The 21,377-nt window shown below is 35.6% G+C and overlaps 1 protein-coding gene across 1 annotated transcript in view; it reads left to right on the top strand.

Annotated features, from left to right (window-relative positions):
• LRP1B (LDL receptor related protein 1B) overlaps nucleotides 1-21,377 on the top strand; it is a 482,733-nt gene that overhangs the window by 327,667 nt on the left and 133,689 nt on the right. Inside the window, exons 43-50 of the mRNA XM_075511235.1 lie at nucleotides 3,558-3,750; nucleotides 4,225-4,350; nucleotides 10,766-10,894; nucleotides 13,649-13,768; nucleotides 14,890-15,003; nucleotides 15,205-15,354; nucleotides 18,826-18,948; nucleotides 20,791-20,910. Of these exons, the coding sequence (XP_075367350.1) occupies nucleotides 3,558-3,750; nucleotides 4,225-4,350; nucleotides 10,766-10,894; nucleotides 13,649-13,768; nucleotides 14,890-15,003; nucleotides 15,205-15,354; nucleotides 18,826-18,948; nucleotides 20,791-20,910 (1,075 nt within the window). The remainder of the gene's footprint in view (nucleotides 1-3,557; nucleotides 3,751-4,224; nucleotides 4,351-10,765; nucleotides 10,895-13,648; nucleotides 13,769-14,889; nucleotides 15,004-15,204; nucleotides 15,355-18,825; nucleotides 18,949-20,790; nucleotides 20,911-21,377) is intronic.

Raw genomic sequence — 21,377 nt, 5'->3', positions numbered from 1 at the left:
CCTTTTTTCCTCTGACGCAGCATACACAATTGCTCTCCAATTCCGGCACAGTTTGTGCAACCTTAATTGAAGAACAGGCAGCGTATACTGCAGTTTTATGATTGCGGATTAACTGGGCATTATACCTGTGTTGATATTATGCTTCCAGATGGGATATGTAAAGAGGTTTTTGCCTGTATTCTCATAAGTGGGAGCACTGCTTTGGGTCATTTGCTGCTACCCAGCCACCAGTTTATATAAAACTTTCTATAAGTTGATTATCTTGGAGTTTTTACCATTTGAAAACATGATTTTTCTTATGGTTGAATGGTGATCACTGATTCTGCATTGGCTTTCTTCTCTGTGTTATGTATTTGGGTACGTGCATTCCCGGAAAGACTGCGGCAGTCACCTTATGTCTTGATCCAAAGCTTATCAGATTGCTATCAATAACTCAGAGGAATAAATCTGCAAAGTGCTTGTATTGGCTTCCATCGTTATTTTTATTAGAGACAAGCAATCAGCAAGAGAAAAGGAAGCAGGAAGTAGTGGGCAGACCCTTTTGTGCTTCCTACCCCTCCTGGGCCAGCCAGGTGGGGCCACCCAAGGAGGATTTCAGTAGGGTCACAGCGTAAGAACCTTAATTTTCGTTACGTGATTCTGCTGGTGAATCTGCAGGTATCTCCGTCCAGAGCTGCAGACACTGCTGGGAAAATGAACATGCAAGTGGTACAGAATACAAGATTTAGAAACATAGATGACTTACAACATGTTTGATACACAGCAAATTTGGTTGACACTGAATCCTCAGGACTTAAACATTATTTGGCAGGTAACCAAAGGATGAACAGACTTTTAAAGATGACTTTCATTTTCAGTTACTTCTGATCATCCAGGAGTGCTATCAAGATTTAAAAAAAAAAAAAAAAAAAAAAAGTCAGTCATTTTCAGTGTTATTGCATAAACTAGAAGATTAAAAGGGCTGTAAAGTTGGCCAAAAGCTGGCAGAAAGAGGACCTCTTTCTTTTGGGTGCTAAAATAAAACCAGTGTCCTTGGATAGTGCTGTGACATAATAGAGGAGACCCTGGTGAATGAAATGGTATGAGCATTCGTGAAAAAATGTTCCTAGATGTTAGCTTTTGTCACCCTTTATTTGGATCTCAAATCTTCCAAGGTTGAACAATGATGATCAGTTCTGTAATGAATTTACACGCCTTTGTTACAATTTGAGAAAAATTATGACAGTGCTACAGAACACAGAAAGCTGAACAGAGTAGTGCCTTCCTTGGCGTTGGCTGTGACAATAAAATCCTTCAACTTGGGACAGTTTCACATTTTCTTGAAGAACAAATATGGGGTTGCAAAATCTGCATGGCCAGATTTTGTACAGATCTTTCAGAAACATACATGATTGATTTTTATTTTTTTTCTGAAATGTGTCTGAATATGAATAGCATAGGCTTTTAAGAGTGTGTTATGAAAAGTGTCTTACAGTAAATGTGCGCAATTGCAGAAGAGGTCTTTTTGCCATTAATGCATTCCCATCTATCTTTTAATACTTTTAATTTTGAAAAAAAGTTTGGTTAGAGAGAAGTTGTCCTCCTGGGACATTTATCACTGGAAAAAGTCTTTGCTGGAAAAAAGGATTTGCTGGTCAAAACTTCTTACAAATATGCAGAAATATATAATGTGCATAGTGGTGCAGAATTTGTTATAATTATCTGATTAATGAGTAATTTTGACACCATACATATCTGTATAAGTGAATTTAAACATGGCCACAAATGCTCCTGTGCACTGGAATACAATTATTTATGTTAGCAAATTGTTGAAATGTTCACGTGTCTCAGCTTCGCCTGTGCTAGTTAATGCTCTTTCCAGACAGTTCTTGGGAGTAATTTGGCACTGAGTCAGTCCGAGGACATTACCAAAGGCATTTTGCAAGCCACTGTTTTGGAGGCTGTTCGCTGTCTGGCCCTGGGCAGGGAACTGGCAGAGGTGTGAACAAACTGCCCCTGAAGCATTGCTTGGTGTTGGATACCGCAGAGTTAGGGCACGTCCTTAATGTCCAAGGCATAGCTGTAGTGGGAAAAATGTTTCTTTTTAATTCCACAAAATTAAATTTGGATGTCCTATATATTAGGTGAATTATTTATATGATGAAAAAGACTTTCTTTTTTTACTTTTTTTTTTTTTTAAGTATGGGTTTGACCATTACTACTTCTTTCTCACACCATCATTTAAAAAAAACAAACCACAGCATCCACTTGCAAGTAGGCTAAACAGTGTACCAGTGGGTTCTTCGTGCACAGTGCAGCCTATGTGCATGTGTGCAATCAGCATGAATAGCTCAAATTCATTAGATGTGCTGTGTATATGCAGATAATTAACCTCTATATTTCAAGTTGATTTCCATGAACTCACGTTGTTAGCAAAAGGTCCTTTGGGAAAGAAGATAAAGGACAGAAAGCAGAGGGAAAACTGTGGTGACCTAAGTAGAGATATCGGTTGAGCATCAATGATTATAAAAAAGAGTGATTTCTGTTGGGTTGTTAAAAGAAAGATATTCTTTTTCTGGTTTTATCCCAATTTCCCTATGATAAGTAGCAGCTAGATACATAGATACACGTTTTTTTTGCCAGCCTGGATCAGAAGAACTGTTCCCACTTTATACACATACCTAAGTTACTAATTTTCCCAGAGAAACATGGAAGAATACAATGCAATAAATATGGTCAGAATATTATTTATTTCCATTATCTCTCAAAAATTCTAATGGAGAAATAATGACCCCCTTCCAATAATTCTGCTGTTCAGCCAAAATTAAATTTTCAACTAGAGAACTGATTAAAGATGTGTTATGTTCTTCAGAACAGAAACTCTACATGTTAAATTTTTAATTCTGATACATAGAAAGAAAGAACATATAGGAAAATATTTTACAGGAGCTGTGATTTAGACTGGGATTGAATTCATTGTATTTCTGCAGTTTTCACTGAAACCCTACCATATAGTGAACTGCAATTCATATTTTCTTTCTAGGTTTTAAACTGATAATTAGTATGGTGACTGAGGAGATTTTTTTTTTTTAAATTGGAAACCACAAAACATTTATTGTCTTGGGTTCAGTTTTCTAATGTAATCATAGTGGTGAATGCTCTTCAGTTCTGAAACATGCTTCTGACTTTGATTCATAAAGACTCAGAATTTTTAGACTTTCAGCCACGCTACAGTACCTCTTTTTCTCTGTTCTGTTCGGGCTATTAAGCAGGTAGTGTGCTGAGTAGGTATTTTTACAACCACATATAGATAAACTGTGATTTTTTTACTTCAGGAACAGATTTCCTGGATTTCTGAAGTTTGAACATATCAAGAAATAATAAGTTAACCCTTGTAGCATCCTTTTAACACATTTTAAGTGCTGTTATCTCATTTTTCCAGGTGCTGTAAATATAGAAGAGTTAAGTGTTTTGTCTAAAACTATAAAGTGATGTGAGTCACAGTTTGCATTTTTAAAACTTCTTATTCAGAGACAACATTCCTTCTCATACTTCTCTTCCATACTTATGTATTCTAGGTAATTGTGAAATCTGGACCAGGCACCTTTCTCAGCCTGGCTGTATATGATGATTATATCTTCTGGTCAGATGGAGTGAGGAGAGCTATTCTGCGTTCCAGTAAATATACAGGAGGAGATACCAAAGTTCTTCGTTCTGATATCCCACATCAACCAATGGGCATTATTGCTGTTGCCAATGATACTAACAGTTGTAAGTTACAAAGCAAGAGACACTATTTTGTTAATTCTAGTATCATTCACTTCAAGAATTTTACTTAGTTTTAACTAAGTTAAAACATTCCATGGTGTTTCATAAATTCTTTTTGTTGTAGGAACTGCTAACAAAAGATGGGCTATAACCTCTTCCCCAAGTAATTAAATATGACTGAATGACAATTTTCTGCTATGGACATTGTGCTCATTTGACAGCAGTTAAATAATTTCCTGTTAAATATCAGCAGTTTTGAATGTTGTGGGTTTTTTAAATTATTATATTCAAGGTAACTCCATTTGTTTATCTTTAGTATGCTAGCATCTGAAGCATGCTGACATTTTCATCTGACTGATAAAACTTGAATCAATTGCCCATGAATCTGAGATACGGTGATCTTTGCGCTCTCAAAGACATTGGCCATTGAAGCAAATTTAATAAAACAGAGTCCATCTTTTATCATTTGTTTTGCAGGTGAGTTATCTCCTTGTGCACAAATGAATGGAGGTTGTCATGATTTATGCCTTCTGACTCCTGACGGACGAGTGAACTGTTCATGTCGAGGGGATAGAATACTGATAGATGATAACAGATGTGTGAGTAAGTAATACTAGCTGACACAATGCTTTTCTATGCTGTGATGCAGTTGGCTATCATAAGCAAAGACAGTTGACCAAAGCCATTTTATTGCTTCTATATAGTGTAAAAATTGATCTGGCAATTCACCACATACCAGGCTTTTAACTATTTTATGTCTTATAAGGCTTTTCGGGGGTTAAAAAGCATTAATACTTATACTCCTTAAATTCCAGTTTGGGTAGTTGTGTTCTACTGAACTTTTCCTATTTGCAGTTTGTTTCTGTTGAGTACAAATATTTTCATTTCATGTCCTTAGACATTTAAAATAATTGTAACTTATTAACCAGCTGTTGTATTTAATCATGTAGAATTGGTGGTTTAGTACTTTGGAAATGTATCAGTTTAAGTTGGCAGACTCCTGGGAGACTGGTTTTGTTGGAGAATATTCTGTATTACACTGTTCTAAATTGTCCTCATATCTTTCCTTGTTTCCTCTGAACCAGTATGTTTCACCACACAGTATCATAGAATCATAGAATGCTTTGGATTGGAAGGGACCTTTACAGGTCATCTAGTCCAACCCCCCTGCCATGACCAGGGACATCTGCAACCAGATCAGGTTGCTCAGAGCCCTGTCCAGCCTGACCTTGAATGTTTCCAGGGATGGGGCATCTACCACCTCTCTGGGCAACCTGGGCCAGTGTTTCACCACCTTCATTGTAAAAAATTTCTTCCTTATATCCAGTCTAAATCTGCCCTCCCTTAGTTTAAAACCATTACCCCTTGTCCTATCACAACAGGCCCTGCAAAAAAGTTTGTCCCCATCTTTCTTATAAGCCCCCTTTATGCCCCCTTTAAGAAGGCTGCAAAAGGTCTCCCTGGAGCCTTCTCTTCTCCTGGCTGAAAAACCCCAACTCTCTCAGCCTTTCTTCATAGGAGAGGTGTTCCGTCCCTCTCATCATTTTTGTGGCCCTCCTCTGGACCCACTCCAACAGCTCCATGTCTTTCCTGTGCTGAGGGCTCCAGAGCTGGACACAGTACTGCAGGTGGGGTCTCACCAGAGCAGAGCAGAGGGGCAGAACCACCTCCCTCGACCTGCTGGCCACGCTGCTTTTGATGCAGCCCAGGGTACGGTTGGCTTTCTGGGCTGCGAGTGCACATTGTTGGCTTATGTCCAGCTTTTCATCTCCCACTACCCCCAAGTCCTTCTCCTCAGGGCTGCTCTCAATCCCTTCATCCCCCAGCCTGTGTTGATACCGGGGGTTGCCCTGACCCAGGTGCAGGACCTGCACTTGGCCTTGGTGAACCTCGGAAGATTCACCCGGGCCCACTTCTTGAGCTTCTCAAGTACATGATAAAAAAAAAAAAGTGATAAAACTATTTTCTTTGTAGTTCAGAAGTGGTTCAGAATATATGGTCATCCATTGCAACTTCTTTAGATCACATTGTCCCTGTACAGAATTGATATTTACGAACATGCAAGTATGTGCTGGTAATTTGCAAGGATATGATATATATACACACGCTGCACTCTTCTGGCTTTTCTAATCATTTGGAGAGAGTCTTTGTCACTTTGCTAATGCTGTGCCTTAGCAGGAGTGAATTAACGGGAAAGTTTTGGGCTGTTTCCCTAGGGACGACTCACATTCTTAATGTGGAACATGACTTCGTGCTTCTCCTCTCAACAAGTGTAGCTGGCTGGATTTGGAATGGAAGGAAAGCTGGGGGGGAACCATGAGGTTCCTTATGTCTTTGTTAATGTCACTGTATTGTAGCTCTTCTGTCACAGCTAGAGACCCCTTTCAAATTCCAGTGGTTTATTGGACCTTTACCTCTGTGGGGCAGAAATCCCAACTCTTAGATCAAGTTCTCCACTTCCATATCTGTCTGCCAAACATGCTTGTTCTACTGCTTCAGTTTCATAGCTTTGACCCACCTGCTTTCTTGAAATCAAATTTTTCAATCATAACAGTAGAGAGTCACTATAACATTCAAGAAAAATTATATTTAAGCTTTGTATATGATTTAGCAAGATTTACCATCCTGCTAGAAGCTTGGGCAGTTTACCTGCTTCAGGCTCTACTGTGGCAGTCTGTTGCTCCTGAACAGCCTAACAAGTGGCTTCTCTTCTACTGATACAGAGTCACTTTTAAAATGCTGGTCTGTATATGCAGAGCTGTGTTGGTGTGGGATATGAAGAGATGTAGTCCTTCATTGACATACCTGTACACTCCTTTACTATTAGAGCTTATTTTGGTCATACCACTGATATTTTTCATGCTAGAATGATAGGCTTCCTGGTACATCTGAGTCAATGTTATTTTCATATCAGTATTTTCATAACAGGAAAGAATGCTGTTGTTTAATGATCAGTTGAAGAAGAAGAAGAAGTGTGCTTCTAATACTGACAGTCTTATTCTCCCTCCCACCATATGCGTTTCGTCAGCAATAACGGTTGTGTAACTGAATGATGACTTAACTAACTTGCTTGACTGGGAATCAGGATTTTTTGGTTTTAGACCTATTTATGGTGGGGTCAGTGAGCAGAGCTCATTCAACTTGAGAATGCAAGATCACTAGAGCCAGTTGAAGAGAACTAGTGAGAACAGAAGACTGTGATGAAGGAAAGGGTAGAATTACACCTTTAAGTATTGGTGTGATTTTAAATTGGGTTAAGGCATCCTTAGGGCTGGACCCCAGTCCTTTAGAATCAGATTCTTAGGCTTGGCAGCTCAGCTACATAGCTTTATGAGGAGCCTGTAGTTAGTTTTATACCATAGCAAGCTAATTGCTTGTTTATTGTACCTAAGATTTTATTGTACCTAATCCTAAGATTTCTTTTGCCATGTTTATTTTGGATTTATAGCTTTGCCTCTTACTTAGTTACCTAAAATATTGCTATTAAATGAAACCAGATGCATACATTAATTATGCATATAATCAGTATAATCATACAGTAGCTACCAACGTGTCCCAAACAAATACATGAATTGCTACAGTTTTAATCTGCACTTTCACACATTTCATAGTTCACCTTCGACCTTTACCTTTGGCTCACACAGGCATGTTGTTAGTTAGTGTTTATATAGTGCATTATAAGGTCACTGAGATTTCACAGGAAGACCTGGTTCTGTAATTAAATATATGGAAGTATGAGGGTTAAAACTCTTGTCCTTCACAACAGGGAATATACAGCTGATCTAGAGTCAAGATGCAGCAGTAGTGTACAACTAACCTGTAATACATTTACAGCTTTTACTCAAAAACCGCTTTGTCTAGCTGTATAATTGAGATACAATGAATTTTACAGATGATTTGCAGTGATAAAGATTTCAATTTAAACTGTAACACTGTTTCAGAGTAGCAGGCCTTTAGTCTTGTGACAATCCAGTGATCAACTGAGATTGTATGGACAGGTATCTGATTGTTAATGGTTCAAAGATATTAATTAAGACTTTACAAAAAGATATTTTCCACTAGAGCCAAATGTTTCTGCTTCCTGCATATGGAATATTACCACCAGGCTTATATAATCACCTTATTTCACCCTCCCACACTGTCAGGTTTTATTGATTTCGATCATTCAAAAGACCGCTTGGAGCTGGAAAATTTCCTTAAGTTCCATTGCCTAGCAGTCTGCACTTGGTCTTGCGGGTCAGGTCCGTCACTTGCTCAGCTAGCATTCTACCATCCCTTTACCCAGGGGATAGAGTATGATAAAGTACCGGAATTACTAAGGACTTAGAATTAACTGCCGCTGCCTTCTCTGAATCTGGCAAGGAATTTTTCCTTCATTGCTAGGCTGGCAAGAGCCTAGTGGGTTTTTTTACTTCCTCACAGCAGGGCAGAAACCTCAGTGGCTGAAAAAGAAGACAGGATCAAATTGTAGCAGGTTAAAAGTTTTTCAGTGCTTGGTTAAGGTATTTATATCATAAACATTTCTGTTTCCTAGATTAATTAGAATCACAGAAAGTAAAAAGAAGAGTTGGAATTCTTAGTGTCTGGAGCAGTAAGGTGACAAATCCTTCACTGATCCTCATTTTACCTTCATTAAATGTAATGGAGTTTGTTTATTTCATGTAGCGATTTAAACGCGTTGCATGAATGCAATAAAAGTCCTGGTTTGTTTGGAGGTGGGAGAGAAAGATGGCTGCTGGCATCCCAAAGAGGTTGAAAAAAAAACAAGATGAAAAACACAACTGCTATTATGGTGGTACGGTACTACTTTCTTAGTCATAGTTATGACTTTCAAATATCTATCATAATTACTACTGAGACAGGTAAAAGTATCTATATGCATCCATTGGGTCTGTCCAGGGCTGTATCAGATGAATTACTGAAGTTGAACCCTAATTAAAGCACTTTTTCTCACATGTTTCTTTACCTTGTCAAGGCAGTGATCAGCAGTGGAAGTGAAAGAGGTTCAGCAGATAAATTATCAGGTCTGATAATTTATTTTATAATATTATATGGCATTTATATTTTCCAAAAGCATTACAAATCTTAAAATTGCTATTAGGTAAAACAGTTTTTAAATCCTCATCTAGACCATGATGTAAAATTCCATCTTCTAAATTATTTTGTAGAATGTTTGCAGGAAATGTTGATCTGAGTTATTAGTTAAAAGAAAAAAAAAAAGACTTGGGCATTAAACGTTGGGGTTGACTGGCACAGGAAGGATGGAAACAAGACAGACTTTATAGTTTAGCTGTGAGGTCAAAAGTTTCTTCATAACACAGTTGAAAGGGATACTCAGTAAAATTGAAAGTTAGCAATTCCAACTGATAAAAGGAATTAACTGCCCTTTCAAAGTGTAATTAGACTATATAACTTACTGCCAGTCAAGATTCTTGAGACAAAGCTTCAGTAAAATTCAAAGAGGGATTGGATGATTATATGAGTAATAAGACTGCCCAGACTACTTGTTTCTAATCAAATAAACTGTTTTGAAAGACATTAAAATGCTTTCTTTCGGAAATCTGGGGTTTGAAGCAATCTCTACAAGGTTTTTCAGTTAGACTTTAACTGAGGGCAGATTATACTATACATACATTTTGATTTTTTTTCTCATCTTTCTCTAAAGATTGCAGTCTACGATGCTGAACTAGATGAACTACAAATGTAATTGAGAATGACTTTTCCTAAGATCTAAGTTCTTACAATGCTAAAAAATAGGGGAAAAAAGAGAGAAAAACAAATGCCGCGATAAACTTGATTAACATTTAAAGGACTGTATAAATCATATTCAAGATCAGATCTCACCTTGTCCAGAATCTGTATTTCCAGCACTTCTTTTATATTTTTCTTCATGTTTGAATCAAATCAAGAAATGTTTTCAATTTGCGTTGCCTTGACTTTTGCATATAGCGGACATCACTTCTTCCTGAATTTGAACTGAAGTAATTATAATGGAAACAAGAGAAAAAGCATAATAATTAGGTATCACTTCCCTATTCTTCCTCTTGAATTGTCCTATATACTTCTCCTTTCTCTCAAGTTTGATATTTTGTTTAGAACCATACATGTGAAGTAAATGTGCTGGCACAAAGTTCATGACCACATTGTTCTGTGTAAATATTGTGATACTTTTTTAATTTCTAACTGAACTAATAGAAAATCTATATGCAAGAGAAAGCAAGAGTCAAAATTTTAAATGTGCATCTTGTTCTCTTCTAAAATAATAGAAAAAACATCTGCTCTGAGAAGGCGAGAACACAAAAATTTACATGTCTGCCCATGATTTTTTGTGAGTAAAAAGAAATAGGTAAAGTACAAACAGCAGGTTTTCATCATTGGGTGTTAGGCTAGATCTTCCACGTGGGATGTAGTACATCGATGCTGGTACCTGTGTACCCACAGAGCAGCTGCACAGTGCCACAAAACAGAGTTGAGATTTCAAATTAACTGCTAGGTAATGGTTAAGTGTTTACTTCTTGCTCTTGGATGTGCTATGTTGAAGAGGTTTCTTTAAACATCTGTTAAGAACGGGTTGCATACAAGCTGGGGGGTTGTGGAGAGGCATGTGTGGGTAGCGGATAGTTGAGCACAGTAGTGACAATGTCATCGTCTCAGCAGAATCACTGCCTTTAAGTTGCTTCACTATGTGTTCCTTCATGGATATTTGGCTCTGTATTTTATGGACTCTCTCTTACCTTGCTTTGGAATTCACCCCACCATAAAATTTCTGAAAATTGTTTGCTATTTAGATATCTGTCCTCAATCCTGCATAATATCAACATATTTACAGAGAAGTATAGCAGTCTTGCAGGCCACCACTCTGTAGAAGCTTTTATGTTCTGATGCCATGGTAGGGTTTTTTTGTACTTAGGTTTTCAAAAAACATGTAGGAGATATTTTAAATGCAGCCAACATTTTTCTCATTTTGACTAAGTGTAAAAGCTACTGAAAATTACATGTTAATATGTTTTATTTTTAGCTAAAAATTCTACTTGCAACCTTTATTCTGAGTTTGAATGTGGAAATGGTGAATGCATTGATTATCAGCTGACTTGTGATGGCATTGCTCATTGTAAGGACAAGTCTGATGAGAAACTTTTCTACTGTGGTAAGTATTTCCAGACGTTTCACCTTCACATTCTTATTTTGGTTATACATGCTTATATTGGTTCCTCTGTGACTTTTCTACTTACTCATACCAACTGCTTGCCAAGATGCACAAGAAGAAAATGCCAACTTGCACATTAAAAAAACCCCTGACATTATATGGATAGAACTACTTATACCTGAATATATTTTCCTTGCAAACTTCATGTATTAGCTGACATATTTTAAAGAATAATATCAGATGTTCTTATATTTCTGTCTCTAAAACAAAAATAAGGAAAACCACAGCTAGCTGCTTTTTCAAAGATGAAAAATTGAGTATTTTCAGCTTTAATTTAGCAATTTTGATTTAGTTTTCCGTATTTAGTAAGATTTGCTCTGATTGTGAATAGAAGTATCATAAAATACAAAAATGGCTGAGTAATAGAAATCTTTCCACTCAATTTTCTCTTTAAGTTTATAATATCATTATTCTTCCCACCAATCAGTCTGCATCTTGCAACAAGTTAGACGCACAGTTGTCTACTTTCATATTTTTCCCAAAGGATTCTATCCTTCCTTTTTTTTTTTTTTCCTAATAATCACTAACTGAATCGCTTCCAGGTTTTTTGTGTCCAACTGAGTTTGCCTGCTGCAGTGTCTAAAACACTACTGTTCAAATAATTTTCCTAAATCACTGAGTCACCTTAGTGAATTCATGTATCCTGCATATTAAGTGAATCTCCTTGTTACCTGTGTGCCTGTAAGTTTTGGCCTTTGTCTTGTTCTGTATATTCATATCCCAGCCTTGGTATCTCCTCTGTTTCCCGTATGAACAATTCCATGTCATTTCCAACCCCTCCATTTTGTTTATACCTGCCACCTCTATAGTTTTATGAAAATGTCTGCTTTAATTCCTGGAGTTCACCTCTGCCTTTTTAATAGAATCATAGAGTATCTCAAGTTGGAAGGGACCCATAAGGATCATTGAGTCCAACTCCAAGGTTGATACTGGAATAACAGTCAGGGTTGATACTGGAAGAAAGAAATGGAATAGCTTTCTTCTTTTTTCTTTTTCCTTACAAAAAGTAACACCAACGATCGGAGTACAGCAACTGATACTATGTAATTTTTTTTCTTCTTTCATCTTCAATTTGTTCCCCCTTAGCTTTCAGACTTCTGTGTGATAATTGCTTTGATCGTGTCATGTAAAACTAATAGCAACATTCCATCAGATCATCTACATGTAGATAACTAAGGAGGTTGGTTTGTTTGAATCTGAAAAAAAAGAAAACGCATCAGACAAGGAACTAAGAATCTGAAATCTACAAATCTCTTCTAGTTACCGGGGGGAAAGGCCATTGAATTACAAGTGACAGCTTCAAATCACTGAAAAGTAGATGACACACGTCTGTGAATTCCTTCTTAGGTTTCTTTACTAAGTATGTGTTGACATATTTGTATTTATGTATGCATCTTGCTTAGACATAAGAAGTAATTAAAAAAACAAACAAACCACCACCACCAACAAAAAAGAACCAAGCAAAAAAACCCCCAAACCGACACCACCACCAAAAAACCCAGTCAGCTATATTTTTATCTAGATTAAACCTCTTTGCCTTTACTATTAATTTTAGTCATTTATTTCATTCACAGTTCATGGAAGAAAGATTAATATTTCATATAGTTTCTTTTACTTTGTTAGGAGAGGCGAGTAGGTTGAAGGAGTAGAGAGAAAGTTATCTGGGAATAAATAAGAAAGTGGTAGCTGGTGAGGAATCTCAAAATACTCATTCTTGTCATTCCAGAGAAGTTGCCTTATGTGTCAGTATAGGTTTGAGCTTTACTGAGCTGCTAAAACTATTTTATACTTTATTCTACAATACTGATAAAATAAAAATGCAAGATCCAACAACTTGTCTTTCCATGGATTTGCCACATAATTTTATGAAGGACATTATATTAATTTGTAGTGTGACGGTGTACATTTTGCCTGATTTAAATCAACCATACTGAACTTTTTGCTATACATTGGAAAAAGCAGGAAGAACTGTGGTTCTGTCATGCACTAGGTCATATACAGTATGTTGGTTTTTGAATCTGATAAAGTACAGGATGCTGGAGTCATTATTATTGATTAACTAATCCAATGAACATTATTTATTTATTATTGTGGCATGACTTCTACAATGGTTAGGGCTTTAGTAAGTAATTCCTGAATTTTCAAAGATATCAACATATGTAAAATTCTTACATTCTTCAATAGTGTACCTACTTAAGCAGAACACTTACAGTATTGATATTCAGAAATCCAGAAACTTTTCTGCTAATATTTTTTGTTATTTTACTCCCGTTTATTCCTGATTTGCTTTAGGGTAAATTTGGTATATTTCATTCTATATGATAGAATTATTGATGCTATATGCAAACATTGTCACATGCCTGACAAAAGTGTATCTAAACAAATGCATTTAAAGCACATGGGCTTTTTATACCACGAGATAATGAAAATTGGGAATTAGGCTTTTCTTTTTCATTTTTTGTCATTCTTTCGTTCTTTCTCATCATGCTTTCGTTTATTATTCTTTATCTGTTTATCAGTCCAAGTTCTGCTGGACAATAAATGAACAATTTCCGAAGTTTTTCCTGTAGCTTCAAATGCATTTTCATTTAAAATGTTTTTTTTCTGGAATGTTTGTCTGGTTTTAATGTAAGGCTATTTTTATTATATATCAAGTGTCTAAGTGGAATTATGTGCTCGTACTTAACTTTCCAGAAAACAGAGGCTGTCGGAAGGGTTTCAAGCCATGTTCTAATCGTCGCTGTGTTTCAAGTAACAAAGTGTGTGATGGAGCAAATGACTGTGGTGACAACTCTGATGAATTTGACTGTAAAGGTAAATGACAGTTACTTCCAAGGTGATTTCAGAATATTGCTCTGTAAATACTTAGTACGTAAATAGAAGTAGCTAGAAAATGCATACAACTTTATTGGAATTACAGGTGCGGGGATTTGTTTTGTTAGAATTCAAAAACAAGCAGGTGCACACTGGTATGTTTGAGAGAGCATGTGTTGGGATTGACATGAAGACCGATTTTGGTTTACACCTACAGTCCTCTAGAAGGAGACTGTTTTTGGCTATGGAAAACTCAGAAAATACAATTACTGCTTCTTCTGTGAAGTAATAAATGAGAGAGTACCTCATTTATATCATTTATATCATATATAAATGATATATATATCATACCTTTACCTCATTTATATCATACCTTTACCACAGATGGAAATTTTGAAAGATGGGCGATTTCTTCTCTGCATCTGCTGCACTGTTGCATCTTTGAAGTAGCTAGTGTTCTATTGCTTTGCTTCTCAGATGCATGGCAATGTCTGTGTCCTTTGCAAAACTTACCAGAATTATTCTCCTTTTTATATCAGAATTATTTTTCTTTTTATGTCTTATAACATTAATATTTATTATATCTGTGCATCAGCAAATTAATAAAGTCTAGCCAGCAGACAACACAAATCCTCTAGTTACAATTCAGAAAGACTGGAGGGGAAATTATTCCACAATATATAGCTAAAACCTATGTAGCTGTAGTAACTAGCATTTTTTTTGAAAGCACTGCATGGTTTTTAATCATTTAGCTGAATATGAGTAGAGAGAAAAGCATACAGGCAAAAACCCCAACCTGGTGTTACATTGAAAGAAATCTGAGAGATGTGTAGATGGTCCTGGAAGTGCTTCTTCCTTCCTCACATGGTGACTATCTCAAATAGAGTTGAATTATCTAGAGAGAGACTCTTCAGCTCAAAAAATAAATTTTAAAATTAGAAACTTATGCTTTCAAGTTTATTAGACCTTGTATTTCTACTGAATTTTTAGCTATGGAAGGTACAGTGTGTTCTGAATGTCTCATCCTAAAAGGTAGAAGGTTTAAACACCATACATATAATATGCATCTGAAGAGTCTGTTTAGTACACAAATTTACATCTTTTATAACCATATGTTATAGATTCAACGTGTGCTTCAACAGAATTCCGTTGTGCAGATGGGATTTGCATTGGAAAATCAGCACAGTGCAACCAGATCATTGATTGTGCAGATGCTTCAGATGAAAAGAACTGTAGTAAGTTCCTGTTTGTCTGTGCTTCATCGTAGCATCTGTTCCAGGATTATTCCTTGTTACATAGCAGTTAATTCATAGTCATTACTGGTTGGATACCAGCAGCTGTAGGGTCTGCACAAACTCAACCTAAACCTGGAAACCAAACTATAAGGCTCTCAATCTGTATTAGGTGTGACATAGTAATTTACTGTCTCTTTCCAGATAATACAAACTGTGCTTACTTCTATAAACTTGGAATAAAATCTTCAGGATTTATTAGCTGTAATTCGACTTCACTTTGTATACTGCCAGAATGGATATGTGATGGATCTAATGACTGTGGAGATTATACAGATGAACTAAAATGCCCAGGTAACTGTGAAAAAGAAAAAAGAAAAAATTAATTAACTCTTTTTGAAAAATATGTTCCTATATTTCTGGTTCTTTTTTCTAATTGTGTTGCAAAATATTTATTCAGTCAATACTGTTTTATTTCATACAGAGATTAATATAATGCTGAATGCAGTTTTTTTCACCAATCTTTAGTTTATATTTCATTAGATTATGCAAATTATTACAAATTACTAATGCATTTCTCTGAAGAAAACTGTAATGTCTGGCTTTCTATTTCCTCAAGGTTAGGTCTGTCATTAATCATTTTTATTTAAGTAAAACATCAGTCATTAAAATGTCAAGCTCATCAAGCTTCAGCACAATCACTTGGGAACTTTTATTAGCTACAGCTTTAGTGGGTGATATTTCTTTTCTTGTTTACTTTTTTAACTTTCTCTTTTATTTTGTTGAGGTACTTGGGGTAGACTGCCAGGATAGAATCCAGGGTTATTGCTTTTGTGATTGTTCTGGTCTTCAGCCAGTACAAAGAGATCATGGTACACTTAAGTCCCAGTCCCAGGGCTGAGATTGTAGGCTTCCAGAAAAAGGAGAGGTATTTACAGCTGGAGATTGTGGTACTTTTCTAGGTTTTCCCTGTCTTTTTCTGCTCTCCTGTGGGAAAGACATTACACCCTTATGACATGTAGAAAAAAAAAAATCATAAACTTGAGAAATGCTCATTCAATTGTCAATTGTCTTGAGAAATGCTCATTATCTCATAATCATGGTTTTAGCATCTGCTTTCTGTTATTTCATAGGTTATTTGGATTAGTCTAAATTCTGAAGTCTTATACAAAATCAAATTCTTAACAAAAAATGAGTATAAATATCTAGCTGTATTATGAATAAATATTTATTTTCTAATTTGTTTGGGGTTGTAGGATCTTTTTTAGGGATTATACAATCCTTAACCCCATCATTGAGACATTTAATACCATATTTCATGTTAACCAATGAATTATTCACAATATTAAATTCTTACCTAATGAAAGATGACATTGATGTGTTTGCTCCTTTATTATTCAGAACCCCTCATTTAAGTTTGAGAATGTTAAGTACAATATGTAAACATACCTACAAATAAATAAGTGATAAACTGTATTTAGAATGAGAATACTTTAATGAACACAGGTTCATTGATACATATTTGCAGGATTAGGCCCATACTATGAAATTCTGCTCAAACTGAAGACAGTGCACTGGTAAAAAGACTCTGGGGATGTCAAGCCTGTATCTCCTCTCCTGCACCTTGAGCTTTTATACAAAAATCTATAGAATTAAAAATTAGTAGTGTTTTTTGCTCATAGTATTCCTATTATTGTCATCTTCCAGAACCTCATTCATTCTTTTAATTTCTAGTCGACATGTATTCCAGTTTATAGCTGTTCTTATGCTGAGAAGGACCTTGTAGTCCTTCAATAATCATATCCTTACTCTTTACTTGAATGGCAAATTAAGCCAAGGCATTTTAGAATTCCTGCTTTCAAGACAGGGATACCTATCTGTGTCATCTTAGTCATCTCAACCTGCATCTCTCTGGAATATACCAGACCAGTATCCAGTATATCAGATGAAGTCTTGCTTTTGCCTTGTATCAGTGAAAATACATTTTAAATTTTTGTTTATGTTTGTTTTCATAATTGTAGATTGCACAATGCTAGATTGTAATTGTCTTCCTGTGACCAATACCTCTCTTTCTTCTAAGAATTATTGTTTAGTAAAAATAAATATTTACGTTTGATTTTATGTTGTTAATTACCATCCAATTTTTGCTAGACTAGTTTTTACCATCATCTGATTATTCCCATTTAATATTCTGTTTTTATGTGTGATGAGCCCATTGGGTCACCAAAAGCTTCTGTTAGAATTCTTCTATATTTTTTGCCAACTTTATTGATGAAAACATTACCAGGATCCAGAAGGAACCTAGAACTTCAGCACCAATGTCAATCAACCTGACATTAAGAACTTTCATCCTCCCTGTAAGCCAGATGCATATTAAATTACAGTTTGTATTCTATTCTCTATATTCTCCAGATGATCTAATAATTCTTTAGAATTTGCTGTATATGATGCTTCACTGAGCTCAAAATAGCTTAGATTTACTGTATTTCCTTTGTCTATAGGGGTTTTTTTTCCATACCAAAGAAGATTTTGAGGGCAGTGTGCTATAGCTTCAGTAAACTAATGTTGCATAAGCAAACTAATGTTGCATTTTATTCCATCGTCCATTTATTTGTATTACTTTATTCTGTCTTTCAAATGCGTGCCAAAAAGTTCCATCATTTTAATGTGTGACTAATTGCCCGGATCATTCCTCCCTTTACTTGGAAGCAATACCATTCCAGTTCAACCTACATGTGATTTCCTTTGCCATTTCATTCAAAACTGACCAACTTTGGAACATTAAGTTTTTGAGTGTTGTTTCTATTATGAATATGATAATTCCCATTCATAGTCTTTGTTCAGTACCATTGTTCTTACAGAAAATTAAGGCAAAATATTCATTTAGGGTTGGCTATACTTAGACAATCTTTAATATCTACCCAGTCATCATAGACATCCCATTTCTTTCTTTATTCTTTTTTTCTATTCATACAGCTGTAGAAGCCATAAATATGATAACTTTAACTTTCTTTTGTGGGGGGGAGGGGAGATAAAACCAGTGTCGATAGCCCCAATATATTAAAGGAGTAATGGAACCCTTGGCAGAGAGCTTCAGTGATCTCCAGTGCTTGGAACTAGGGTTTTCCCAGGCAAAGACCTTATTTGAGATTTTGAAAATAGCCTGTGCCACTCATTAGACTAATATTTCTGCTTATGTCATGAAACTAAATATATGGTATGTTTTCTTTCCTCACATCTGTTTTCTAAGCATTCATAAAAGTAAAATCTTAAGTGATTTTCACGCTCTACAAAGAAAAAAGACAAGGAAGAACAACTTCTTCATTTGTGACAAAGTCTAAATCTCTGGCTCCAACATCAGTGGTATAACTCCAGTTAGTCAGTGCATGCATCAGATTTGTAGCTTATCCCAGTGAATGTGAACAAAATACTGCCACGGTTAGGTTAACTTGTAGATGCTGGCAGATAGATCAGAAGGGCAATTTCTTCAGCTGGTGTAAAACAACAAGCAATGTTGATCTACCTGAGCTTAAAACCCGTGAACTAAACCACTTTCCTCTAAAGGTCCTTTTAATTTAGGTTGAAGCTGGGCTCTGGTTCTTCTCTAAATAAATGAAGTATTTCAGCTCCCTAAACTAGTTAGCTATCACTATTTTCTAATTTGTATGAACACAATTAAATAATATAAATAGTATTTTTTTTTTTGCATTTTTAGACATAAACACTTTGTTGTCCATTAGAATTCAGAAATTTAGCAGAAATGTATTAGGCTCCTAATCATACTAGTAGAGACCATTTTACATTACATTCTTTATTTTATCACAGTTCAAAACAAACCCACATGTGAAGAAAATTATTTTGGTTGTCCTAGTGGAAGATGTATTCTGACCACCTGGCTTTGTGATGGGCAGAAAGACTGTGAGGATGGAGTAGATGAATTGCACTGTGGTGAGCATTTTATCTTATTTGTATCTCTGTAATCACTAATGCACTTTGAAAACAGAAGGAAGTGTGCATTTGTATCTCAGAGATTGAATCTAGAGCTATATAAAAAGGTCTTTAATACCACTTTTTCAGATTCAACTCTCTAATACTTCATGCTGCCAATATTTTAAACCTGACCTCATGCCAGAATGAAAGCCCTATCAAATTTTTTTCTCCTAAATATATATTTGTATACAGACTTTCTATTGCTTTAATATATAACAATTTCACTAATTCTTCATAATTCCTCATTAGGACAGTTTTATAGATATAATCAATTCATATCAATGTTGTGTGACCCCAGCAGGAAGTAACCAAAATAGCCCTTTATGACATAAAAATAGACATTTCTTTGCATCAGAAGCCATACAGGTATAATTATTTAAAGTAACAACAACAGTGATGTGAATAAAATACAGCAGAAACTGTGAACCAGATTAAGGGTCCATTCTGTCTCAGATCTTTTAAGATTCTTAAACACTAATTGAGGAGCAACGCAGGTTGGTTTTGCTCATAGTCAGAGCTGGTCTTTTAACTTATATTTGTATGGATTACCTGAACGAAGGATTACTTGAACGAATTATTTCTATAATTAAATTGTAGCAGAACAGCAAAAGCAGTATCAAATTTTCATCTTCCCCATTTAAATAAAACCTGAAATTTGTATATTCCTTTTTTTTTTTTCTTTCTGCTTTACCACTTAACATGATTGAAAGTTACATGTTAGTCTCTTCATGACCCAGTTTCCATTAACATGCTTCCATGTTTGGTTTGCAGTTTACATTATATACATACATCTTATAACTTCAAAATTAGCGACTGCTGTGCACTGTGAAAATCAGAAGGTTTTGTGTTGACTCAGTGTTTATGTTTCCAGGTTTTATTACACATACATACTTATATGCAATATTGTAATACCTATTAGACAATTTTTGTGGTAGAGAGGGAACGGGGTTTAGTACATTCTTTTTTCCTTACTTATTGCTCTTGCCTATGTTGAGATAGTTGTTACAACACTCTACTTTTAAATTCAGATTGTATTACCTAAAATTCTTTTTATTGTTAATATTAAAATTTGTCATCAGTTAAAACAAAATAAATTTTATTCTTAAAGAAAGAAGTCTGGGAAAAGCGGATGATTTGAAGTTTTCAGGAAAGATCATAATAGTAGCACTTAGAGCAGTTGTGAAGACCGATTTGGAAATGCAGAAGCATGCCATTATTTTCAATGTATACAAAAGTTTAAATGGGACAACAGAATGCAAATACACAACAGTTTTTCTTGTGAGAGAAGTGCACATTAAATCTCTTAAAGATGCCATTAAATACTGCAAAACCAAGAGGAAGGCTGTGTTGGAAAATTTGAACTGTGCCATCTCTGCCCTACTACCAAAATAAAGCAGTTCACTGTAGTTATAACATCCACGTGAAATACACAAACCAGACTTACGTTTTTAAAGTGTTTGTCCTCATCCGACTAGCAAAATGTTGAAAAATATTAGAATGTAAGCATTTTGAATGTTTTACTATTTATTTATTTGTTTGTTTTTATTGGTGAATTGTTTTGTTCGTTTGTATTGACAAACAATTGTATTGTTTGTTTGTATTGGTGAATGCAAACTCTTAGACAACCCCGTAACATCCTAAATACCAAGATTAGGATTATACTGTGTTTCAGTATTTTAATACACTGAAATTGGGAGGACAGAAAGGAGCAGTGTGGAGATTCCTAAACTATGCTAGAGAATACAGGGAAGGCAGTGCTGGTATGAACCTAACAAATGCAGTGACTGGTGTCATTCCTAGATTCATCTTGTTCATGGAATCAATTTGCTTGCTCTGCAAATAAATGCATCTCTAAGCAATGGACTTGTGATGGTGAGGACGACTGTGGAGATGGTTTAGATGAGAGTGATGCTATTTGTGGTAAGTAGAATAATTTTAGTTCTGTATTGTGTCAGATCACACATACTGAAAGAGACCAACTGATCCAAGAAGGTGGTGGAAAGGGAACAAGTACAGCATCTTCAAAGAGCACGTGCTTTAAGGATAGGGTATTAGAGAATATCCTCCCCCAGCCCCCTCCAGCCAGTAGCTAGATGCTTTTTTATGGGGACTATATGATTTTTGTGTAGTCTGTCAGTAAAGATATGAATGGCACACCAGCATGGGCAAAAGGAGAACCAAACTTTTCTCCAATTCCCATCCTTGAGGTAAAACCCCTGTATTGCTACTGGAGTTTTACATTTCAGTGGTAGGTGCTTGAAGACTCTAAAGTTGTTTTTGTTTTTCCCCCCAGCTCTTTCTCCTATTCCCTTTAAATTTTTATATATACAGTCATAAGCATTATTGCATAATATTCCTCTCAAATTCCCAAACCCTTCAAATTGCAT

The sequence above is a fragment of the Mycteria americana genome, chromosome 9, assembly GCF_035582795.1.
Source record: "Mycteria americana isolate JAX WOST 10 ecotype Jacksonville Zoo and Gardens chromosome 9, USCA_MyAme_1.0, whole genome shotgun sequence".
Classification (NCBI taxonomy): Eukaryota; Metazoa; Chordata; class Aves; order Ciconiiformes; family Ciconiidae; genus Mycteria; species Mycteria americana.
This window is presented reverse-complemented; position numbering and strand designations above follow the sequence as displayed.